This window comes from Diabrotica undecimpunctata, chromosome 4 (genome assembly GCF_040954645.1).
Source record: "Diabrotica undecimpunctata isolate CICGRU chromosome 4, icDiaUnde3, whole genome shotgun sequence".
In the NCBI taxonomy this organism is placed as follows: Eukaryota; Metazoa; Arthropoda; class Insecta; order Coleoptera; family Chrysomelidae; genus Diabrotica; species Diabrotica undecimpunctata.
In genome coordinates this window covers 109,171,798-109,199,584 of record NC_092806.1, presented here as the reverse complement: position 1 = coordinate 109,199,584, position 27,787 = coordinate 109,171,798, and the positions used below count along the sequence as shown (strand labels likewise).

General features: G+C 31.3%; 1 protein-coding gene across 2 annotated transcripts in view; it reads right to left on the bottom strand.

Moving 5' to 3' along the window:
* The window catches only part of LOC140439842 (prostaglandin reductase 1-like), a 35,168-nt gene extending 7,598 nt beyond the window's left edge, over positions 1-27,570 (bottom strand). Inside the window, exons 1-3 of one of the 2 annotated variants that reach the window (XM_072529996.1) lie at positions 27,349-27,568; positions 16,615-16,720; positions 5,331-5,510 (exon numbers count right to left, since the gene is read on the bottom strand). In XM_072529996.1, coding sequence (XP_072386097.1) covers positions 5,331-5,510; positions 16,615-16,720; positions 27,349-27,454 — 392 coding nt within the window. In that variant the 5' untranslated portion in view covers positions 27,455-27,568. Of the gene's footprint in view, positions 1-5,330; positions 5,511-16,614; positions 16,721-27,348 lie in introns of both variants that reach the window. The other variant, XM_072529997.1, reaches the window with a different exon arrangement.
* Between the last annotated feature and the right edge of the window lie 217 nt (positions 27,571-27,787).

The window sequence follows — 27,787 nt, the reverse complement described above, 5'->3', positions numbered from 1 at the left end:
TTAATAACTTTTCCAAAGACGATGAAACAAGCAATGGCATCAAAATAGCAATACTTTCACGATTTTATGAGAATGAATAGGATTGATAATACCGTTTGTATTTTTTGAATCAGTGAAGAAGTTTTAATGATACTCTTTTATTAGTTTAGGGTTTCTTCAATAATTGTAGTAAATAACTTATCACACCACTTTTTAGTAGAGGACACCGGGGACAGTTATAATATGATATAATTGTAACAGTAGCCATATTTATTATAGGGATGATTTAAATTTAAACCCGCTTTTAGGTTGACACGGTTGACATAAGAGACGCGTAGTGCTGTAAATTCAAAGCGCTAGTTGTGGTACAATTGTCTCCACATGAAGTTGTTCAAAGTTTAGACATGTATGTAATATCTAATTACTCTAATTATTTTGTTAAAAAGGAAAGCAAATGTGCTGCAAGTGCTTTGAAAATATGACTGGATGTCTCGTGACTCTTCTACTATTCACCGTTAAAGTCATTAAGGACCAAATTAAATGCTTTCTTGTAGAATTATTGTTTTCCAACAAATTTAAGAATAAGAACATGTGATGAGAGACGATTGTAAATTGTTACAATTATCCCTATACAAAACGATACACAAATTGAATTTTATATCTTAGTTTGCAGAAATATGCCACGTTATAGAATAAGTAAAACGGAGAAAAGTCCTTCGAAAACTCTATTAGAACAGGCAACTAAATTGGTTTTAGACTAAAACATTTCCGAAAAAGAAGCGGCAAGGTAATTTGAAATTTATCATGTAACCCTGCACAGATACATTAAAAAAATTAAAAGCAGCATTAAGAATCCTAACGTTAATTACAATTCACATAGCCAAGTGGAGGACGAGTTAGTATTGTGCGAATATATACGAAATTGGGCGGACCTGTATTATGGCCTTACACTATTTTTGTTATTATCTTTGTCCTATGAATTTTTTGCATAAAGAAAAACTTAAAGGTTCCAGAATAGTGGCAGCTTACAAAAATGGCATCAAGGGATTGATGTTTCAATTTTATTATGAGAAACTTCACCTTATCATTAAGACTACCAGAAGTCACGCAAGAGCTGTAAATTTTAACAGGGTAAATGGTAATAATTTTTTGACAATTCGGCCAAAGCGATGGAGAGGGACAGATTTGAGCATGCAAATATATACAATTTAGATAAGACAGGGGTTAAAACTGTGTAAAAGATAACCAAAATTGTGTCAACAAAGGGGACAAAACAAATACGAGTCTACCTTTGCGGAAAGAGGTACGATAGTAACTATTTGCCTGACTGTAAACGCAGTAGAGAATGATGTTCCGCCAATGTTTCTATTCCCAAGGAAGCAGTTTAAACCATACTTCAGGACTCAAGTTCCAGTAGGTTCAATCGTAGAAGCTAATGGTTCCGGTTAGATGGACACTGACACGTTTTTTTTCTTCAATGAAACATTTGCAAGGCATACTAAGCCATTCCCTGAAAATAAGGTATTACTTGTACTAGACAACCATAGATCGCACCTAGGTTTTCATACTATTGACTTTTTTTTGGTAAACTGGCATTGTTTTTCTGTATTTTCTTCCCTATACATCGCACAAATTACAGCCCTTAGACAGCAGTGTATACGGACCACTAAAATCTTATCCGAATAATTGAATGAATGATTGGGTAAAGAATAATCCCGGTCAAACTATGACCATTCATGACTAGCCTCGACTTGTCGCTAAAGCACTACCCATAGCTACTTCTCCAACCAATACACTAAGTGGTTTTAAAGTGACTGAGATACTCTCTTTTAATAGGGATATATTTGATGAGCAAGAGTTTGCACCATCTATACCCACTGACAAGCCATATAGGCGAGCGGTTTACCCCTCAAAAGACGCTTAGAAACAGAATATACCGACTAAAATTCTTTTTGCATTTCTAATGCACCAAACGTTTTTTATTCGATTCTATATATTTTTCCAAGATGAAATGTATTTTTTTTTATTTTTACAAGTGGGCCGGCAATTGTTATTAACAAATAACTAATATAAAAAAGCAATTTCACCGAATTGCTTCGGAATCAATTTTTTTAGGTGTATCTCATCAAAATAAACACTTTTTCTCTCTTGATAATTTTTCGAAAAATGCGTCCTTTTCGAGTTATTTGCATTTTTTTGTTGAAAAAATGCCTTAATTAGTGATTTTTGGGATTTTTTTTCTAAAAAACTACTAAATGAATTGCAATTCTACAAATAGCTTTATAATCTTTAAACCGTCGAGTACAAGTAATAATATTTTGACAAGGATAATTTTTTTCTCTCTTGCTAAAAACGTGGACCCAAATATTTCGAATATGCCTTTCGAGCAGTCTACCGCTAAGTGTGTACAGCGGTTGCGGCGATACAGGCGTGCGACACGTAGAAATATTTGTTTAAATTTAAAAAATTAATTCAATACAAATATTACGTACAATTTATTAAAAAAAAAGATATTTCTAATTATTTTTATATAGACATATTATAATTAAAACAATTAAAATTAATTTTTTACAATGCTATAATAATGTAATTTTTCTTTTAATATACGTGGTGACTATATTATTGAATGTTTTATTACAGTGAAATACATTAAGCAATATATAATTAATTTTCATTGAAAAATATAATAAAATTAAAATTTAATATTAATTATACATCGTTTTCATTGTCAATAATTTGAAAATTTTCGTCAACAGCAACAGGATTTCCATCTAATAAGCTGATTTCATTGTCTTCAATAAAGTCGTTTTTAATATTTTTACAATTCTCTGGTGTACATGCACATACTGCGCAGCATTCTAAATTATAGGAAATACAATTACAATTTTTCGTAGAACATTTTCCGGTACATGAGCAGAAATACTTTTGTAACATATCTAAACTAGTTTCGCCTTCAAAATAATTAAAATCGGAACAATTATTTTCCATTGTCCAACCATGGGTTAATGGATCAAGAGATGAAATAATATTGTTTTTTGCTTAAATCCATTAATTTATTTGCCACTTTGCTCTTAAGTAATGTTGTAATAATGCTGGTTTCGAAGGTGGTAATTTTTCATTATTATGCATTTTTTTTAGCGCCTACAGCACCTCAACCGCTGTACACGCTTAGCGGGATATTCTCGAAAGGCATATTCGACATATTTGGGTCCACGTTTTTAGCGAGATAGAAACCATTTATCCTTGTCAAAATATTCTAACTTGTACTCGACGGTTTAAAGATTATAAAGCTATCTGTAAAATTGTAATTCATTTAGTAGTTTTTTAGAAAAAAAATCCCAAAAATTACTAATTACGGCATTTTTTCAACAAAAAAATGCAAATAACTCGAAAAGAAAGCATTTTTCGAAAAATTATCAAGAGAGAAAAAGTGTTTATTTTGATGAGATACACCTAAAAAAATTGATTCCGAAACAATTCGGTGAAATTGCTGTTTTGTATAAGTTATTTGTTAATAACAATTGCCGGCCCACTTGTAAAAATTAAAAAAAATTACATTTCATCTTGGAAAAATATATAGAATCGAATAAAAAAAGTTTGGTGCATTAGAAATGCAAAAATAATTTTAGTCGGTTGATGCTCTGCTTATAGGGGTAAACCGCTCGCCTAATATAATACTTTGCTTGTTAAAACTGCCACAAGAAAACCTGTGCCATTACTACCATACAACTCCAAAGAACCACTTCAATCTATATCCTATGGAACTGGCGAGAACGCAATAGCGTCCATGATGGTTGCAACAACATCTAGAGAAACCGACAAGTTAAATACTTCTAAGGAGCTATTCGAAACCATTCCAATTTTTTCAAAAGCTCCTGCGACTACTAAGAACAATACTACAAAGAGAACAAAGAGGAAAACAGCTATATTAATACAAACACTAGAGAATATAGTACTTAAAAGAGAGACACCTAAAGTAAGAAATCAGAATGCCAATAAGGTGAACAGAAAGATTTCGAAGAAAAAGAAAAAGACAGAGTTAAGCTCGTCGGATAATGGTAATGCTTAGTGGTTATATTCTTTCCAGCCATGCTTCAATGGCAAGCATAGTGAGGAATATGTGAAATGCCAACTCTGCAAAGGTTCTCATTGCAGAGATGATGATGATGATTTATTAGTTTACTGCATTCATTGAGATAATATTAAATACCTATGTTTCACATTTTTAACAGTGCTAGTTTTTATTTAGTATTATATACCTAGTTGTTTTGGAAAAAATAAACATTATGTTGTACCTACTATATTTTTAATTTTTGTGATATAAATCAAGTTGTTACACTTATACCAAAGTTTGTTTCAATTGTCTCCACGGAAAATTGGCATCGCTATATAAATTAATGTAAAAGTTCTTCAAAATTCTATAATATTGTGCCTAAGAAGCACAATTAAGTGTGCAATAATACAGAAATTGTTGAAAACTGTCCCCGGTCTCTCCTACTATATAATATTTGCTTACTTTGTTGACGGTTTTGTTTATTACTAAAAGTGCTAGTTGATTTAAATAATTTTTCTATTTATTGAAGAAAATTGCTTAAAATATCCTTACTATACCTATGGTTATGTAAAAAATACAACACATAATGCAACGTATATATTACTACAAGTATGAAAATTGTGAACAGGAAATGAAGAAAAAAAATTAAGTTATTTTGATAATAATCGGAAAATTAAGATAACTTGGTCATTTGAAAAAGGAAAATATAGATAACGTGGTCATTTACAAAACAATAAAAACAACAATCCTATAAACATACTTAGAAACATAGTTAACAGTAGATGTAGATCTTAAAGAAATTAGATTCAAAAAAGAAATTGCAAGGAGCACTTTCATAAAACGAAGAGCTTACACAGCAACCATAAAGATTCTTAACAAATAATGCTACGGCACTGTATGGCTTGGAAACATAGACATAAACTTTTTTTTATATGTGGTACTACTGGAGAACGTACAATATTACGGTCGTATATACTACAGAATTTACAGGTGCAAAATGTCACAAAGTAGAAAAAATTGTGAAATTATACATTATAATATGTATATAAAGAATATTCTATCCAAAACAACCAAAAGAGTGGCTTAGAAGTTTATAAGATATTAAGACTTAGCCCTTCTAAAAAGTGCAGTAAATATAGTAAATATAGTACACCAGCATTAATACATATCATATTATTGTTATTAATCAATGATTTCTCTCTTTCGGAAGGAGCAACAATTTATTATTTATTTAACTCTGACCTAATATAAATCTAAGTACATTACATATGAGGCGTAATCAAATACATTTACTTACCCTGGCATTCCAAGAACTCCAAGAGCAAGCGATATTGGCAACTCCCCAAGATCTGGGATCAAAAATGGAGGAAATGTGTTACCAGCTCGTTCACCAGAGGCAACTGTGTGAGTTTGCCAACCAAAATAGCCCACAACATATTTACCTGGAGGAAACTTTGGATTTTTGCTTTCCAGTATTCTAATATATAAATAAAATAATTATTATTTTTATTTCAATAAAACAGTATGAAAACATATACATATAAACATATGCATAAATATACAGCAAGCTATAAATAAAGTTTATGTGGACCAATAACTCAATAGTACCAAGAACAATAACAATAATCTGTAAAAGTATGTTCCTTCATTTTATAGTCAATCTTCTACTTAGATTTAAAACAACTCTCTAAAATATGAAAAAAAGGTATAAGTTATAGACCACACAAATTAAAAAAGGTACTAAAGAAACCGATTTAAAAATGTTATTAGGGTATACTACAATACATTTTGGTAACCGACAATAGAAAACGTATTAGTGGTTTTAATATTATATATCATTAGTACTACTACGAGTGTATTTAAGGCTGGTGGCTTTTGTCGAAAAAGGTCAAGTTCATACCTACAAGATGAATCTTGTTTTAATCGATAGATTATGATGCCAATACGCTATGTTTAAAAGTTTTACAAGAAGTTTAAATGACAACTTATATATTTATAACAATTTTTAAGCAAATTATAAAAAATTACTTTTTTCGTTTTAAAAATGTTTTTTTATATAACTTGGTTTATTCTAAGACGAAAGTTATTCTTGTAATTTTGTTGTGAAATGGTTATTTTAAGCATAAAATGCAAACAAACAATTGCAAACGGCGAAAAAACCAATTTTAGCATTTTCGAGGCCAATTTTCAATAGGTTGAACATCCAATTAAATAAAAACAAGAATGTGAGATTAAAGCATAAGCCTATTAGTTTCAAAGTAAGTAATTCTATTTTGATTTTATGTTGCAAAATAACAAAAACGATCAACGTTCGAAACACATTGTTTATTTCTTGGCCATAAGCTGAATCTTGTTTTCATTGTTATAAATAAGCAGGTTTCCGGGATAAACTTTGGGTAAACTTAATTTGTTTAAAGTAATTAAAGTTACTGTAATGTTGTAGTGTCATACTTTTTCGAGTAAAACAAAATTTAGTTTGTGTAATAGCTTTAAATACATTAAAGATTGGGTAAGACATTAAAGAGTAGAATGAAATGATCACATAAGCCAAATGACAACAAATAGAGTTGTAATAAAGTACTAATAGTTCACTAGTCAGAGATTTGACCACTAAAAATCATACGAGCAAGCTGAATTTTGCCAAGCATATGAATTTTGGGACCCTAAAAAAGATACAAAACAGTTTACCACTTTTACTCCCCGACTTCCCCCTAAAACCTCACACGTAGGGTGATAAAAACGCAAATAAATCGATTTACCATGAACTTGTACGCAGTAGAAAAAATGTTTCTTATAAAAAATGTAGCTGAGAAAATTTTAAATAAAAATCTTTATTAGCACTTTTTATGTAGAATAAACCGTTCTCTTAGAAACAACGCTTGAAGCGACCGGCAGTTTTGGATGTCAGTCGCGCGCAAAATCAATGTTAAAAATTTGTATCAAATCGACGATAAAAATTTGATATCTTTTGATCAGAGCGTCCTGTGAACCAAAAACAAAATGTGGTTTAAAAGTAAAGAGTGAAGTTTTCGTACACAATTTTCTTATTTTGCCACTAATGAAGTTCGTTTCTATAAAACTGTTCAATAAATAAATCGGTCGTAGACCATTTTTAGATACCAATTTTCAAAATCTGTGACATGCAAAACAAATTATTTCCACTATACTGGTCCATGCTAACCAGCTTATTTCCAACCAACCAATAGGAGCTCTGCAACTGCCACTCAGCTGACCCAGTGAGTCTTAAAAATTTGAGAATATGTGAGGGTTTATTGTCAAAGTATTTAAAAAATAATAATAATTACTTTATTATTTAAAGGATAATGAATGTGGCAGACGGAAGTGTAAGTGTTGATAAAGGAAATGAAGTTACTAGAAAGAAAACAGTTATAGGAGAAAAAAAGAAAAGTAAACAAATAACCAGATATGTAGCTCCTAAAAGAGCCCTAGTTTTTGTACCATTTAAGCACAATAATAAACATTTCACGTGCATGAAAATAAGGCCTATTTACATCAACGCGTTCAAAAGATAGTTTTATAAAGTTCCAGACACGAAAAGACAAGACAATATAATTGCCAGTCTGATTTATACAACACAAATTAAGACATAGGCCTAGGTTATTAAACAAAAACAAAAAAAAACTTGGACCTGAGCGATAAAAACTCAAAACCATGTTCTCCACTGGTACAGAGAAGCAGGCAGGAAAAGACAGTGTAGAAATATCATCGGCTCTCTTTAACTAGTTGAAACAAGCTGATTTTTAGAGTGTTGTGTACTAAGGTTGTTTTTCTTAAAATAAAAATAATATTGTCCTGAGAACACTGATTCATTTTTTGGAAACTGTTTTTGACGTGACAACGTCTTAAATTAGGTTGTGGCTCGGAGTCACTCATGAAAAAGTGTAAGGCCCGCTCACGTCTGTTACGATGAGTCACCGAACGAGAGAGAGGCCCGCCGGACCGGCGAATGCCTTGCGTCCCTCTCCCACTCAAACATGATCGGTCCGCTGCGCGCGCAGCACTAGAGAATTAGGCGCGTTGAATCGGTGCGTGCTTGTGTCTCTGTCTTTCTCGAGCGTTCTTGGCGTTGAAAAACCGAGAAAGCGTCATAATACAAGTTCACACGTGTGGTTAAAGTATCGTCAGCTGTGTCTGTAGTGAAAATGTGGAGTGTTTAGATTCGTCATTTACAACAACTACAACAATAAAGGTAAATAATTGATACTATTGTTAATAATATCATAGTATCATAAGTAATTAATAATCATACTATTGACAAATGTTGATAGTGTTAAGTAAATTATTAGTTTAAATCACTCTGCAATCAATCGTAATTCAGTCGATTGAGAAGAAACAGCGCGTTTCAACTGCAAACAACTATTGTGCAATTTAATAATATTCATATCAATAAATATTCTACCGAGAAAAAGACGTTGTCACGTAAAATCTTCGCCCGTAAAACCGACTTTACAGGCAACCGATTTTTTTTTATTTAAAGAAACAAAGTCGCATCCACCCAAAGGTTATTAGCGACATTCCTGTAACATTTGTAATAATATTAAATTTAACATTTGCAACAATCAATCATTTAAACAATTAATTACAATTTGTGAACAATTGAACATTTGTAACAATTAATTAAGTTAAATTTTGTGTAACATATTTATACATTTTAAGTAACCTAATAAATTGTTTGGAACTAAACTTTTGTTGAGAAGTGCTTTCAGGTTATTTGGCAAATTGTAAGACTGTCTTTGATTTATATATTTAGGACAGTCTATCAAGAAGTGCTTTATACTGTCTACTGTATTGCATGTTTCGCATTTTGGAGGTTCACTATTTGAGAAGAGATAGGCATGAGTATACCTACAGTGTCCAAGTCGTAGACGTGTAATAATGGTTTGGCATCTTCTACTTCTGGCTGTGGACTTCCATGAAAAATATCATTTTGATGGTTCTGAGTTTCGAACTAGAGAATTCAATATTTTCGTTACTAAAAACATAATTCGTTCTATTCAAAAAATAACTTATTTCTGGGCCCGCCACTGGTAATTAACGTCACATTGACTTACAATCTAAATGCGCGTTTGTACTTAATTGTAAATGTGGTAAATGTACGTTTAAACGATGTAAAAATTCAAAAAATCAGCTACTAGATATTAACGGTGTAAACTATTTAATGACCACAGCGGTACCTTATTCTTTTTTAATTTTTACAATATAAAATACATTTTAGGCAAAAAAGATTGCAGAATTGAGTGGTAGTAGCCTCGAAAAATAAAAAAAAACTTTTTTAATTTTACCCAGAAATAAATCGTTTATTTCTGTATAAAATTGAAGTATAGAATTTTCGAGTGTTAATAGGTTCTAATTTTGTTATTATTAAATGTATTTTTATGAAATTTTGCTAGAGGCACGTTGAGTAAAGTAGAGTAATATTATTTCTATTAAAAATTGATCATAAAAATTCTCTATTTTTTGGTACGAAAATTATCGTAGTATCTAAAAATGCGAATAAACATCTTTAATTTGGTCGTAAAGCATTTTCTATTATTAGGTAATTAATTTATGTAAAAAGAGAAGAAAATATTATGAGAAAATGGCAAAGAAAACATATGGAACGGCAAAATTAAAAGACCAGCGCAACAAAAGAAAGAGCATATATTAAATTTTTGAGCAACAGAAATCAAGAAAATAAATAGAAATCTAAGGAAAAAAGAAATATAACAACGAAAATCATAATAAGAACGGTGGGTAACATGATACGTATGAAAAACCGTAAAGATACAGGAACGGATATCATTAATATAAATATGGAGCTGCTAAAATATAGAATAAACTACGATTTCTTTATTTAATTACTCTGCGTAAAAAAAACAAGAAAAGTTCCAAAGAAATAGGCAATTGTCTTCTTCTTCCTTCCTGTATGTAGGCTTTAAAGCCTGTTTCTTCTTAAATATTAGCCAATGGTCTGCCACTGGTCTTTTTCTTGGTCTGCCAATACTTCTTCCTCCATTTGGTGACTTATCTCGTGCTATTCGTACTATCCTATCCTCTGCCATTCTACTAATATCTTCGTTACACTCCTGTTTCCATTTTGTCACCCATCCATTTATGTCTTCTATATTGCATGCTCTTCTTATGTCTTCGCTTCTCTCCTTATCCAACAGACTTTTCCCTAATATTCGTCAAAGTATTTTCATCTCTGTTGTTTCTAGTAGTCTGTCGTTTTAGGTGTGTCAGGTCTTGTCTCCACCAGGTATGTTAATATAGTTCTAATTGCTCCTTTATAGATTCTTGTTTTTGGATTTTGGATTTCTTTGTTGTTGCTCATTCTGTAACCATGACCTTTAAGTACTGCTTGTATTATTTCATCCATTATTATATTAAAGACAATTAGGCTTAACGAGTCTCCCTGTCTGACTCCGCTTTGTACTGGTATACACTGTGTTAGTTTTTCATTTATCTTTGCCTATAGTCGATTATAAACGTAGATGTTTTCGATGGTTTATAATATTGATTGGAATGTTTCTTTTATACAGTAGGTGTAAGACGTCTTCGACTTGGATGCGATCTAAAGCCTTTGTTAGGTCTATAAAAAATAGATATGCTGTTTTATTGTACTCGACGGCATTTTCTGTGATTTGTCTTAGTACAAATATGACGTCTACGCAGTACCTTCCGCAAATCTGAATCTTTGTTGTTCATCTAATTAAGTTGTTAGTCTATTGATTTTGTTGGTTAGGACATTCGTGGCAATTTTAAGTGCAGTGTTCACTAGATTTATACATTTATAATTGTTGGGATCTTTTTTATCTCATTTCTTGAACATTGGTAACATTATGTTGTTTCTCCATGGGTCTGGTACCTTGCAGTGTAATATTAGTTTTTTTATAAGTATAAATATAATATAAATAATAATAACTATATTAACCGTTATGTCAATACCCAAGTACCTGATACGGGAGTCTATACCCGTGCTACCCAGGTACCCGGCATTGTTTCGGTAAACTTCGCTTGTACATTCCGAAAATAACAGACAATCGGGATTTTTCTTTGTTTGCTATCAGTATTTATTTAACTGTGCTTATAAGTTGTTAATATTTTTGTGACTATATGCGTGTTTTATGTTGTAATCACTTGTAATAATGGCAAGAAGAGAAGTGAATGCTAGCGAATTTTGAAGGTAAGTTATTACTGTTTATTTTTACAATGTTTTATACATAGATCATTCAATTTTAGAATAACGTATGAAAAGCAACAGAAGTACTTGCAACAATTTATAGACGATATAGATGAGGAAGTAGACAAAAATATCAAAAACCAGGAATCAGATGAAGACTATGTTTCGCAAAGCAAACCGGATGGAGATGAAGCTTCTGACGTAGAGGACATTTTTACTGGTGTCAATAATAAGATTGAAATCGATACCGACGGCGACGATAGTAGTGATGAAGATTTTGACGATTTTCAAGAAAGTTCTTCCCAAAGTGATGTTCTGGTTGCAAAAGATAAAACGATTTGGCAACGAAAACCGTTTACTGCAAGTCGAACACTGAAACGTAACCTTTTGCGTGAAAAAACGGGCCCAGTACGTTCTACTAAAACTCTTTCGATTGGAGATACATTCAAATGTGTTTTCAGTGACGTAATGTGTGACATAATTATACGCGAAACCAATCGAAAAGCTAGTAGCGTTTGTGAAAAGTATAATGTTGAAATCCCCGACAAACCTCGAAATGTTTGGAAGTGACTCACAACAGAAGAATTTGATGCATACTTAGGTATTCTTATTACAGCAGGAGTACGGCATTCAAATTCAGAGCACTCGAAAAATTTATGGAAAACAGACTCTCATCCTTTGTACCGAGCAAGTATGAACATAAATCGCTTTTGGAGCATCAGCAGATTCTTACGGTTTGACAATGACAAAACACGTGCAGAACATTTGCAAAATGATAAAGCTGCAGCTATTACAGATATATTCTATCTTCTCAATGATAATTTACGTCGTGACTATGTACCGTCGGATTCTCTTACTGTGGATGAACAGTTATTTCCTTTTAGAGGTAGGACACGTTTCACGAAATATATGCCAGCAAAACCTGCCAAGTATGGCATCAAGGTTTGGTGGGTTTGTGACGCCAATAATTTGTATCCACTTACTGGACAAATTTATACTGGAAAAAATTCGACTGGACGTGAAACTAATCAAGGTGAACGCGTAGTAAAAGATTTGTGTTACCGATACAAAAATTCTGGAAAAAACATAACAATGGATAATTTTTTCACAACTCTTCCACTAGCCCGTCTCCTGTTGTCTTGGAATTTATCACTAGATGGTACTTTAAAAAGAAACAAACCATATATTCCACAAGAAATGCTGCCTTCGCCAGAGCGTGAGCCTGAATCGTCATTACACGGATTCAGTGCAGATCGTGTTACTATTTGTTCATATGTACCAAAAAAGAAAAAAAGCGTTATCTTGCTGTCAACAATGCATGACAACGATAATGTAAGTAGCCCAAAAAATAAACCTGAAATAATTCAGTTCTATAATACAACTAAAGGAGGCGTAGACAACATGGACAAAATGGTTTCTCATTATTCCACTAAACGCAGAACTTTGCGTTGGCCAGTAGCCTTCTTTTACAATATCCTAGACGTAGCTTGCCTAGCAACCTATATAATTTATACAGAGAATAATCCACAGAGTTTTACTGAAACCAGTAAGCGTAGAATTTTTCTACAAGACTAAGGGAAACAACTAGTGATGCCTGCAATTTCTGCTAGATCTAAAGTACCAAATGTATACCGAAATTTTTCATCAAGGTCAGGAATAGAGTGTATGTTAGGAAAACCTCTACCTACAGATTCAAGTAATACTGCAGAGTCATTACCACTTCGAGATTCCACTGGACGCCTCAAAATTGTTGGAAACTGCTACATTTGTATGTCTTTAGCGAAAAAGCGGCTAAGAAAGACACGAAAATCATGTAATGTTTGTAATCGTCCACTATGTAACGAACACTCAGTAAATATAAGTAAGTGTGGACAATGTGTTTAAAATGTAACTTTTATTTACGTTTCCATATCACTTTTATTATAAAAAAAAACTAGACAGAGCTTCATAATTTACTAAACATTAGTGTTACCCTGGTGCCACGGGTGTGGACGTAATGGTGTAAAAACTTTGACAGGTAATTTTAATATATTATATGCATTTTTTCTTTGGTTTTTATTATAAATCTCTTCGTTCTAAATAATTTTAGGAATAACTAGAAGCTCGAATAAAAATATTTATACTATCGTCAATGATTCACATAAAACAATTACCAATGATACCCAGGTACCTGTGTATAGACACAAAGGTTAACTGAAAATCAGTAATACATTTTTCGACCATACGCTCCAGTATAAATATATATTTGAAAAGTCCAGGGGGCACAAATCTATGATTGATTTTATATTCACTAATAGAAAAATCCACCCAAAGCAAATTCTAAATATCCGAAATTTAAACTCAGTAGACGCAGGGAGTAAACACAAACTAGTACTGCAAAAATAAGAATGAAAATAACTCCAAAATACATCACTGTGGAATGACCCTACAAGAGAAATGTACCAAAGAAGGCTAGCACAGAAGATACGAAACAAATAGACGATATTAAAGATATAAACGCGATCTAGGAGAAACTTAAAAACAACATTGAAGAAGCAGCAACAAAAGCTCTAGGAAACCGCAAAGTCATACTGAACAAAAGAAACAACAACAATACATCATGGTTCATAAAATAAATAAAAGAGAATCAAGAGGCCTACACGTACACAAGTACAAAACATCGGATACTAATCAAATAAAAAAGCAGTTCACCTTTTAAACCTTGGTGCCAAGAAATACTACTATGAAATTTTCAAAACAAAAACAAAAGTCATAGACTTTCAGTGGAAGGAAATTGTCAGATCTAAAATCTGTATTAATAATTATGTATTAATAATAATTTGGAACAAATTTTTAGGATGTAACATATCATACGGATTTGAACCTTACATCTACCATAATCTTGCACCGTTCAATAGAGTATGCGGCACAATACGAAGAACGTTAGGTAAATGCAGAAAAGATTACCCAATTGAAATTTTGTAAGACGGTTGCCGAACACTTCTGTATGATTGCGAGACGTGGATTTTAAAACAGAAAGATATGTCACTAATTAAGACAGCAGAAATGAAATTTTTAAGGAATGTCAAGAGATGTACACAATTGAATCACATCAGACAAGAAACACTGAAATCGTGAAAAAATTCTGCATATTCTAAATAGAGGAAAAATTCCCCACTACCGAACAACTGGTACTCCCACATAGATAGAGTGAGTGAAGACCTTTTTTCGGTGCTCTGCTCGATTATCGTGCGTTGGCTATCAAATTGGCTAAACTAATTTTGTTAAGGACAGCTCGAAAAAGGGATGCAGAGGATCTGTTAAATCATTCCCTCAATTTTTATGGCATGAGGTTTTTCTTAGACCTGACACAGATCAATAGATTGGACATATAATCCCGGTTTTCCAGTCTCTAGGATTCTTTTCCTCATTCCAATTCTTGTTCATAAGCATATGCATTTGTCTTACTAGGTGTTTGACACCTTATTTATATAGCTTAGAGGGGACCTTGTCAATACCTGGAGCCTTGTTATTCTTCTGTGCTCGTATTACTTGTTTTACGTCTTCCATCATCGGGAGTTCTATATTTTCTGTGTCACCCTCAATGTGATGCATGTCAATATGCTCTTCATTTCCTTGTGTCTTTACGAGAGTTTGGAAATTTCTAAATGATAAATATTAGTAGGAACAAAATGCAGCCCTGCCTTACTTCTCTTCGTAATTAAAGCTCTTTAGAATTATCCCAATTAATCCTGATTTTTGCACTTTGACAACAGTAAAGATTTTTAATGACACGTAGGTATTTATCATCAATACCTACCTGCAAAAGAATAACGATCATTTCAGTATGTTATATTTGATCAAATACCTTTCCAAAGTCACTAAAACACATACAAACTGGATGGCTGACATCTCTGCATCTCTGTACCATAACCTGAATATTAAATGCTGCTTCTCTGGCTGGTTCCAAGGTTATTGCGGAACTCAACCTGCGTGTCACTAAGTTGTGATTTTCGAAAAGCTTTATTATTTTAGTCCTTATCTTCTTATTAATTTGTTTATATCTTTCGACGTTTTGTTTCTTAAATTTGCGTCTTTTTTTCATTAGATTTAAAATTTCATCGTTCATCCACTGTTGCTTTTTTCGATTGTTACCTTTTTGAAAGTTTGGAGTTGAGCTCTTTATAATAGTTTTGATTTGGTTTCAATGACCCTCGATGGATTATTGTTGTGCGTTATTCTTAAAATTGCTTTTTAGATTGTTTGCAATCACCTGACTATTATTTTTAAGCTTTAATTTTAACAACACCAACAAAAAACTGTGGTCAGATGGAACATCTTCACAAGGAAAAGTTTTTGCAGATTTGACTGCCTTTCGATAACGCTCACTGATGGTTATGTAGTCAGTTTGATTTCTTACCATAATATGAGCGGTATCTGCTGGAGGTTTCTGTCTTCTTCTTTTTATGTAGACATAACTCTGTCTGTTTTTCAATGTGCCTTCAGTAAGTTGTCGTTCCGTCGTTTTCGTGGTCTTCCTACTGATCGTCTTCCTATTGGGAAACGGTCTTTTGTCGTCTTTACTACTCTATTTGATGTCATTCGGCTTATATCATCGTTCCATTCAACTCTTCTGTGTCTTAGCCGGTCGTTGATGTTCTCCATCTTGCATCTACGTCGTATATCTGTACTTCTAGCTCTTTTTCATAGTGTTGTACTATTATTTTGGAGCAATTTTAATGTATATAATCTCCATTTAGGTAGTTTGAAAAAGGTAGTTATTAAAGATAGATTATATTCTTTGCAAAAATCTGCGAAATAGTCTCCCCTTTAATTTTTATCAACTATTCCTAAATCTCCAATAATGTTACTATGTCTGTCTTTTCCTGTCTTAGCATTAAAGTCACTCATCAGAATGGTAAGATCTCTAGTCTTGAGTTGGTCAGTAACAGGTTTTACATCGGCGTAGAACTTTTTAGTAGGGAAGACCGCTTATGAAATATAGCAATAAAATACTAACCACGAGGAAGGCATTGCATAGGACGCCCTGGAAAAGTTGGGCAGCTAAGCCTTAACAGGTCAGATAGCCTAATCTGCGATGAAGATGACGATGACGTACTTAATTTAAAAAAAGGTTAAAATGGATTAATCACTAAATAACTTCAAATTTTACAGGGGTAATTCTAATCGAAATGTAACACCGTAAAACGGTTCAATGTTTCAATAGCTGCTTATCCTGGATCTTGTTTTTTATGTCTTAATTTTTGTAAAATTTAATAATCAAATATCTAATATGCACATCTAATATAGAAGATAAGGGGGCATAATCAAAATTTGTTTGAAAAAATTTAAGTAAATTCAGTGTATCTATGTTAAAATGTATGAAAATTATTTTAAATAATAGAATGTATTTACTAACTTCGCAACTTGAGATCCTATCATGGTTGTCCCAATCATAGATGAGTTGGATACATATGCCCTCATATAGGGGTCAACGCTTAGGTACATAGCTTCCGCCAAAAATTCTGAAAATAATATTGTAAAAATTATTTTCTTACAAAAAGGACGATATTTACAAAATGCTAACAGAGGAGTTAAAACATATAATTAGATACAAAAGTTCTCCATCCAAGTATAAACCAAGAGATGGGAAGAAAGCACATAAAGAATGTCTAGGGAATATGAAGATTATTACTACTTTTTCAAGAAAAAATTTGGAATACCATATTTTTTATTCATAATCTGGTTTACTACAAATCAATATGTTGCCTAGAAATTAGTTGATTGCACTGTTTTACTAAGAGAAAACGATAGCGTCTTAAATTTTTTGGTTAACTGTTTCATCTTGAAAATACAAAGTGCTTCAAATTAAAAAAAAATAGCTTCAATAAACTTTTAATTGTAGAAAAATGATTTACAGGAATAGTGGTTGTAAAATTCTGAAATTTAGCACGTTAAAATACTTTTTAAAATATATATATATATATATATATATATATATATATATATATATATATATATAAATATATATATATATATATATATATATATATATATATATATATATATATATATATATACAGTGATGAATGCCTTAAGAACCGGCAAAATAACGCAAAAGATAGAAAATATAATACGTTGTGAAATAAAAAGAGATGAAAGTAGTAGAGGTGGGAAATTATAGATAGAAACCTCTAATTTACATTAAATTACATTAGGAATATCGATACTTCAGTCATAATATTACAAGTATGACGTCGAACATTAACATTTTTTAAATTTCGCATAAAGTAAAAACTGATTGAAGGCAATAAAGCAAATGTAAGTAAACAGTTTAGTTAGTAGTAATTTGATAATTAATTCTGTGTTGACGAATACAGAATAACAAGCTATGATAATTCTGTATTGAGAAGAGTGTGTGCGACGTCTCAAATCATAGTTTATTATTGATCAATACTTTAATTTTGGATAAAATAATACTCCTACTTAAACTGTTTTTACTTATTCGATATCTATTTCCTAAAAGTGACAATAATGAACCACTAACATCAGAAGTGACGACGAACAAAAAAGTAAATATCGAATAATGAGGGAGAGGTAAAGGAAGCATAAAAGAAATTAAGAAATAGAAAATCACCATGTGATTACCGAATAAACTCCTAAAGTACGGAGGACCAGATCTGACTAAACAACTGTTAAAGCTAATCAAAAAAGAATAGAACAAAACAGAATACCACAAGAATAAAGAGCAAGCATCTTAATACCTCTCTTCAAAAAGAGAGAGAAATTAGACCCGGAGAATTACAGAGGAATTAATTTATTAAACACAACATTAAAATTAACAATTAAAGTGATAACAAATAAACTGAATAAAATTATAACACTAGCAGAATAACAATAAGGTTTGAGGTCAGAAAGATCATGCACCGACGCTATATTTATGAGGCAAAGAAAATTCATTAGAATATAACAAACCGGCATATGTATGTTGCGTAAAACTTAAGAAGACATTTGACAGGGTCAAATTTAAGGATGTTATCCACTTATTGTACACAAGAGAGTTATCTCTAGGAATAATCGAGATGATCGAAAATATCTATCAGGACAACACCAAAAGTAGAAGAAGAACTAACTGACCCAATTAGAGCTAGTAATAATAAAAGACAGGGGGATTCCCTAAGTTAGCTATTGTTAAACCTAATCATGGATGAAATAATAAAAAAAGTAAGAACTAAAAAACTAATCTCTTAAAGTAAAGATGACTTACAATGTATGCTGCACCAATTTAATGTAACCGCCAGAAAATTCAACATGTTAATTTTCCAAGACAAAATCCATGGCTATAACAGCAAATCCGCTAAGATTTCAATTAGAGCTGGAGGGTCAGATAATTGAACAAGTCAAGGAGTTTAAATATTTTGGCACCGCAATATCTAGCTACGCAAAGCTCGGAACAGAAGCGAAAGATTCGGTGAATAAAGCAAACAAAGCCGTAGATTGCCTGCATGAAAGAATATGGAGAAATGAAAATATTGGAAAAGAAATGGCAGGCAGAATTTAACGCAAAACGATCGAAAGACAATTTACTGGAGGCACATAGAAAAAACGGACAAAATCATGTATGCACAAAAAGAAAAGGAAGTACAAAAAAGAAAGGATTTAAAACAACAATGGTCAAAAACATAAAAATAATTTCTACTAAAACAGTATTTATAACCTTATATAGCCTTGCAGCTAATAGTAAATTAAGGGTAACAGTAAATTTATTTGTATCTAATGTGTAAAGTAATAGTACATAACCTTAATTTAAAATAGGATAAAAAAGTGCCGACTCATTGATTAAAGTCTTTCAATTTTTCAGCTTTGGCCGCCTATTCATCATATTAGTGATATCATACATGATCAACAAAATCGACAAATAAAAAAACGTGTTAGGTACAAAGTACATACCTATTAAATTATTATTATGATGAGTAGTGATCGGTGATGATAAAATTTATGTTCATAACATACCTTATTAATATAATATACACTAAGTATATTAACCTTGAACGTATATTTATCTTTGATTTTTTTTAATGTAAGTAAAAACAGTTTAAGTAGGAGTATTTTTTTATACAAAATTAAAGTATTGATCAATAATAAACTATGATTTGAGACGTCGCATACACTCTTCTCAATACAGAATTATCAAAGCTTGTTATTCTGTATTCGTCAACACACAATTAATTATCAAATTACTACTAATTAAACTGTTTACTTACATTTACTTTATTGCCTTCACTCAGTTTTTATTTTATGCGAAATTTAAAAAATGTAAATATTCGACGTCATACTTGTAATATTATGACTGAAGTCAACTAGCTCATAAGCTAACGTCTAAAATTGAGAAACTATCGATAGTCCTGATGTAATTTAATGTAAATTAGAGGTTTCTATCGATAATTTCCCACCTCTACTACTTTCATCTCTTTTTATTTCACAGTGTTATGTTTTCTATCTTTTGCGTTATTTTGCCGCTTCTTAAGGCACTCATCACTGTATATTATACAAATAATTATATGTCTTGGAAAAGAAGGTATTGATCGAATGTTGGCCGTTCTAGGGTACTTGAACAATAATGTTTAAGGTCGTTTTTTAAGGACCAAACGACCTTTAAGGACCTAAGATGTAATTTTGTCCAGATACTTTATGCATTGTGTATCTTACAATAAATTAAATAAACTTTTTTATAATCTTATGGAAAGTACACAATGTATCTATTATTTTCCACCTGGATAAATCATACCTAGTTTTAAAAGAAAATGACGTGGAAATATTTTAGGGTAAATATTAGTTAACGTGCCCGTCGACAACAAATTTTATGATAATAATATGATACCATTGATACTGTCTTCAACTTTGAATATTGCTTCATTAGGCCGAGCTGCACGGTTTCTCTTTTCTGCGACTTTTTTTGGTTCTGGTGCGTTTTAATCTAATTTTCCCGAAATATGTCGATTTTGCTACATACCGAATATTTATAAATACTGCTATTTATTTAATTAAATAGCTTAAAAATTATAAAAAAAAACATGAAAATAAAATTGTCTGATAAAAAATGTAGGTCATTCAACGCTTCTGACGACTCGAACATGTAGAAAAAACGAGTGTGACGAAATTCATAGATAACAATTCGTATTTTTTCACAGAACTTTCCGATTTTCCTGTGAAGGAGTGATTTTAATCACATATTTTGCATTTATTGTTATTTTAACGGTTGTACCTGAACTTGAAAAGTTCAGGTTATAACTTTTTAACCTAAAACTATATCAAAATAAAAACTTAATATTCGAGCTCGAATTTTCAATACGCGTCGATTAATATATCACATGTACTATTTCAGTTACTTTTAAATAGTACTTCCGGTTCTGTTTAAACGTCACTGATCCTGAAGCAAAGATCCAAGGTCAATATTCTCACCGTTAATACCTTCTTTGGGCTATAAGCTCTCATTCGACACCTCATTTGTCATTCTATCTGATTTAATAACGAAAGAGTTGTGTTTACGGGCGGATGGACGGACAGACGGTCGGACAGGCCGACATGGATAATTCAAAGTTTTCACTATTTTTTAATGTTGTTAAAAGTATGAAAACAATGTAGAAAAATGAATATACAATTTATTTGTTTTTTAATTCTATTAAAACGATCATATCTTACTATCAGACAATATTTATTATATATATATATATATATATATATATATATATATATATATATATATATATATATATATATATATATATATATATATATATATATATATATATATACAATCAACACAGTTTATTAGGGTTGCAGTCAGAAAATTGGCCGGGATGTTAATGAAACACTCTTATGACTTTTTGTCTAGCTTTCGGAATGGTTTTATTCCTTTTTCAAGACACTGTAATAAGAAAAAAAATGTAAATATTTATAAAATATCACAAATCTTCAGTGCAACTTACTAGTCGTTGATATTATTTATAAAAGCATAGACACTCAACATTAATAACACACACATAAAATATAAAATTTTTAATCTTTAAAACTTAGGTACAGATAATAAAAATTTTGTTTGCCATCTTTTACTGGTGTATTTTAACTCTGGCACATAGAGAACAAAAAGAAAAAATCCTATGATTAAAAAGTAATTAGGTGCACTTAATATTATATTTCTTTTTAAGAAATACTAGAGGCCCATCTTGGTGATTTTAATTTTTAAACCTGTCTTAATGGTATGCAACATGTTATGCATATAAGTGAAATTTGTGTGGGTACGGGTACAGGTAGATATTAATTTTATTTTGGATGTTTTTCCAGTAAGTAACAATAAATGTTGCTCAGTTTATCTATGTCTGAATTTTTATTGATGCAAGATGTACTAGATCATCATAAAATCAAATTGCATCAATAAAAAGTCAGATAAAATATTATCATTTAAAACCAAAAGACGTTTGAAAAAAAAATGGATATTAATACATTTTTTGATGGCATAAAATCGACTACCTATACACGTCAGACAGGAAAACCGAAAAACAAGTTCGGTCAGACAATATGAAAAGTTGTTGCTGTTAATGAAAATTTCCTAAAAAATTAGCTGGTTATCTATGATTTTCTTCACAGTCGTTTTTCTGACATGGTCGAGTCGTCAGACACGTTGAATGATCTATATTTATCATCGAAAATTTTTATTTTTGTGCTTGCTTTTAGCTATTTAATTAAAAATAATATCTTTATCATACATTTTCGGTATGTCATAGTAACGACATATTTTGGGAAAATTGGAGGAAAAAGGAACCAAAACAAAAAAAAATCGCAGAGCAAAATCGTGTCAGATTCGGCCTAATGAAGCGATCCTCAAAGTTTGGAGAAAGTATCTATCATAAACTTTTTTGCCGACGGACACTCTAACTATAGACCCGGTGGTATCTATTTTGGGTTGCATAATTCGTATAAAATCCCACTTTTTTGATTTAATCGTATTGAAATATTATTAAAAATGATAATCCAACTATAAGTACACTTCAAAAGGTGGGCTAAATTTTTAATAAACAGTTTGTGAAAATAAATAAGAAAAATGTTTTCCATCCTTTTCGTTACTACATCTCGACAGCTTTACATTTAAAAAAAAATGACAAAAAAGTTTAAAAATTAAATTTCCTATAAGACAAAATTGATTGGAAACTGAAAAAAATAATAATTATTATCGCCTAATTGGCAAAAACAATTTAAAAAGAGTCATTGAAAATTTTTTTTCAGGTATTTGGGAGGCACATACAACTTTCAAAGTTTACCCAGAAAATCTTTAAGATGTAAAAAAATACTCTAGAAAATTTGAGCACAATTGATTAAGTAGACTTAGCAAAATAATTTTTCAATATAAATTTTTGAAAAAAATGTATTAATTTTCAAACTTATGCAGAGCCAACACAAAAAAATTATATACTTGAAAGTATTTTTGCATATAAAAGAGTATTTAAGCTTTCTAATAAAAATAGAAATCAGTTAATTAGGATATTCTAGAAACGGCTGTACAATTTTTATGCTAATAAACAAATACAATAACTTTTTTAATTTTCAATTAACATTTTTTTTCTAAACTTATGTGGAAATTTCAGTAAGAGAGGCGTATTTTAAGAAAAAAAAATTAAGATTGGTCAATTAATTCCGAAGTTATGATCGAAAATGACTTAACAAGTAATCGATCCGAGATCTATTAAATTAATTTTTTATTGCAGTATATTTCTAAAATTAATATTTACAAGTGGATAAATTTAGATAAGTTAATAAAAGCATACTGCAGCTTACACTGATATTGTAATCTCAACGAACAAAAAAAAGGAAAAGTGAAGTAATTTTGCAAGTCAGTATTCATTTATATGTAAAATATGAAAAATAAATAATTATAGTCTATTAAAAGTATAATATTTGGATGTTTTTACTTACGGGACCTCAGTTTAAAAAAAATTATCACAATGGGGTCATTAAAAGCTGAGATAACTGAAATTTTGTCGCTATTTTGAACTCGTGATTTCATTTTTAAGGCAGATAAAATTTATATTTCCACCACTGCCTCTCCTAGATTTTATTGTACTTTTAAAGTTTTAAATCAACATTTTAACCAAGTTGCACGTTGTTGCAAGAAAAAAGGGGAAAATTTATATCTACTAGGTAGGTACTGTCGTAGCGTCCTTCTGGTTTTCAGGGGTTTCTGGACGATCTACGGCCGCCGCTCTTGAAGAGGATCTCAGGTTTTGAGAGTCCATCTTCGTTATAAGAAGTTAAATTGAGATACCGGCCTCTACGGGCAAGAAGTTCCGCCGAGCCTTTGTGGTAGGTTTGGGGCCACCGGCAATCAGAATTCTTTAACAGTTCGATCTTTCTTACAGACAATATTTCTTACAATGACTTTATTTGTGTTAGAATTCTGTTAGAACACTTCGGGTAGACGCGTTCCCTCTCCTCAAGAGAGGTACAAGAATGCCGGCAATGTCGACTCTTCCTGTTGCCAGTCGCTTCGTATTGCTACCTTTCGCTAACAGTACTTCTTATAGTTACTATTTGCATAAGGTTCTGGAGACGAAGTGTTATTGCAACTCAACCTGAACGGAAAAGCAATTACAAGTCCCCGTCGGGGCTTTTATTCGCTCTTTACCGTGACAGGCTCAAATAACGCTGTGGTCAGTTCGACACAATTTAAAATAGTTTTAAGACCAATGTCTTTTATATCTCAGAAAGTCGTGTTCTACTGCAGGAAGCGTTTTGTAGTCGACACGCCGGGTCTTGCACACTTGATGATTTAACTTCTAAGTTGGATAACTATTCTTGGATAATTATTCTTGAATTTTGACGTCTTCGACGTCGGTTGGTTAAATATTGGTTAAATAATAAAACTAAAAGGTAGCGTAGTATCACACCGAGCCAACAAGGTCTAACGGGGCTAGTAGTGAAAAACGACTGGATCCCGATCGGAAAATGTGCTACTCTTTTATACACATCGTGTTTGAGCATTTGCAGCACATTTCCGCCGAGAGGCCAATGACGGCGCAGTTAATAACATGCGCTGTGGTTGGCCGGACAAAGTAACAATCTTTGTCGTAATTGGTTACCTTGGCGACAGTACTTGGCACAACAAAGGTATTTGTTTAAAAACCAGATCTCAAACCTTCGTACTATTGTTGTATATGCCGGTCAAATTTGTTTAAAATTTGGTCAAAATATTAATTAAAAATTTAATAGGTTATTGTATTTGTTTATTAGCTTAAAAATTGTACAGTTGTTTAATACTTTAACGACCATGTGCACCAAATTCGGCCACAGTGAAATTTTCCCACAGACCATGTGCATCATACTTGGGCACACGTAATGTAGTTACATTTTCGACTGTGACCTTATCAGATGCACAGCTACATTTAAATAGCGTTGAAATGTGATTTATCCTGTACAAGTACTGATGATAAAATTGAGGTTATGTTAGAAGATGAGTCCAGTTGTGTAGAATAAAACAATAGTTTTAACTCTGGTTCAGCTGAAATTTTGCTTACTACACCAAATCCACGTCTCATATGGGATACTCCTAATATCGATAAACTAAACAAATTTACATTTAACCCTGTACAAGATCAGGAAACACCTAACAACACTAACTACACCAATTGAATTTTATTGTTTATTTGTTGACCAAGATGTTATACATTTACTGATTAGGGAATCAAACAAACACTTGAAAAAAAATATTTGATGGTATTGTTGATGAAAAAATTACACCACACTCTTTGGCTGCTAATGGAAAAGAGTTGTCTTCTACGAAGTTAAAATGTTTTTTTTAAACTGACAATTTGGATGGGACTAGATCAATACGAGACTACTGGAGCAACAACCCTTGCTAAAAAAATGTCATTAGTACGCAATGTAGAATGAGCAGAAATAGATACTAAAATAGATACTTTTTTTTTTAATCTATTCTCCATTTTTTTCATGGTACTAGTAACCAGAAATACGACAAAGATAACAAGTTATATAAAATAAGTGCATTGATAACACTAATAAACTCAAAATTCCGAAAATGGTGTGTTCCACAGGAAAATGTTTGTATAGATCAATCGATGATACTATTTCGTGGTAGACTTGAATCCCGCCAGTATATCCCCAGTAGACGACATAAATATGGACTCAAATTGTTCAGACTATGTGCTAATGGTGGATAAACATATGCAGTAAAATTGTATGGAGGAAAATCTACTAGACTAGGGAATACAAGTGTTGCGACAGATGTAGTGTTGCAACTTATGGCACCGCTATTAAATAGTGGTAGAGCGTTGGTGACAGAAAATTTTTACACAAGAATTACTTAAGATTAGCAAATAAATATAGCTAATACTAATTTAATCAGAACTCTACGTTCCAAAAGGAAATTTAATCCGTCACATGTGATTTCTGCTATATTGAAGAAGGGCAAAATAAGAGCAATGCAGAGCAATTTAATCATAATCGTAGGCAAGTGAAAGTATAAAAAAATGTATTATTTTTGACCACTAAAGATGTACCAGAAATGCCAGATGTATATACATCAAGAGGCACTATTAAAAAACCACTATAATAGAATACAACAGAACGAAATCCTTTATTGATGTGTCAGACCAGAAAGCAGCATATGCATCTTTAATTCGGAAAGGTTTGTAAAATTTGTATATTTGCCGAAAACCCAAACATAATATTATTTTTTTATTTCTAGGGATTAAGTGGTACAGAAAAATTATTTTTGAGTTGTTAACAAACACAGCAGTTGTAAACACCCATCTACTATTCACAGAAGTAACTAAGAAGAAAATGTCAATAACTCAGTTTCGTTAACAATTAGTAAAGGCATTACTTCAGTTAGATATCAATGACAAAAAACAAAACCAAAAGAATCGGACCATTATTTCACAGACCTAACAAAACTAGCGTGATACTCATCATGATACAGGAATATTGCTATGAAATATGGACGTGCAGAGGCCATAAAAGATGCTAAAAAGGTGTCCACGGCGTGCATACCATGTAAAGAAGTTAATCTGTATCTATGTCACACATAATTTTTTACTACTCATATTGTTTCTATAAAAAAGTAATGTGTCAAAATTTGATGCACATGGTCATATATGAAGCTAAACGTCGTTGAGTTTTATACCAGACTGTGTGTACCAAAAATAGACACGCAATTAAAATAAAGTTTGATTTTTCTAAAAAATTATTTATTTTGGTCTACATCTATCAACTTTTTGAAATAAAAGGTATGGTATGAAATAAAAGGACCAGCAGTAAAGGTTCCTTATATTAGCCTGGTCGTTAAAGTGTTTCAAATAATTGTAATGACTCGACTTTATTTAACAGCTTAAATACTATTTTATGTGTTTAAAAAAATTTCATGTACTTAAAACTTTTTTTTGTTGGCTCTGCATAAGTTTGACAGTTCAACATTTTTTTCAAAAATTTAGTTTGCGAAATTATTTTGCAACGACTACTTGATCGATTGTACTAAACATTTGTACAGTGTTTTTTAAATTTTGAGGATTCTCCGGGTGAATTTTGAAAATTCATTGTGGCTCTTAAATACCTGAACAAAATTATTAAAGAAACTTTTATTCTTGGTCCTTTTTTAAATTATTTTTGCTAATCTTGCAATAACAATAATTATTTTTTAATTTGTAATCAATTTTTTTACAGGAAATTTAATTGTTAAACTTTTTTGTTGTTACAATTTTTTATTAAATTTATTATAGCTGCCGAGATATAGCAACGAAAAGGAGAAAAAACACTTTTTCTTATTTTTTCGCAAATCGGTCAATAAAAAATTTAGTCCACCTTATGAAGTGTACGCATAGTTAAATTATCATTTCTAATAATATTTCAAAGCGATTTAAGCAAAAACAAGTAGATTTTTTTACAACAGATACTGTCTGGACTACTAATACTAATCATATTTTTTAAATAACTATCGCTAATTAGCAAATTATAATGTATGTGGACGTAGACTTTTAAAATTTAAAGGTCAAAATTAAATAATATAAGATACGTGGGTAAAAGTTAAACTTAAGTATTTAATTAGATTTATACCTAATATATGGCTAATAATATTTCGTCTTACCTCCATTTTTAACTGGTGGTAACTCATATTCCTCAACTTTAAAGTCACTTTCCTTTGGAAATCCTTCAAAGACCTTCTGCAAAACGAATCGCTTACCTTTAACCATTTTAAAACAACAATTTATTTATGTTTAACAAATGTTAAACTGATGTTTATGATGAACCTTTTATATTGATGTAGTTGTTGTGATTACAACGTGGTTTTGTCGGAGAATGAAGTGTTTGACCTTTGAGATAAAGCAATAATGATATTATGATCTGATACGCAAATGCGTCACATATAGATAGAATAAAATTTTATCTATTTTATTATTTAGTGTACTTATTGGGATATAACCACAATTAGAATTGAAAATATGATTTCCACCTGAGAAATCTTTCCGAAAATACAAATTAATAAAATACAAATTAAGAAAAAAAAATGTTCAATTTGTATTTTG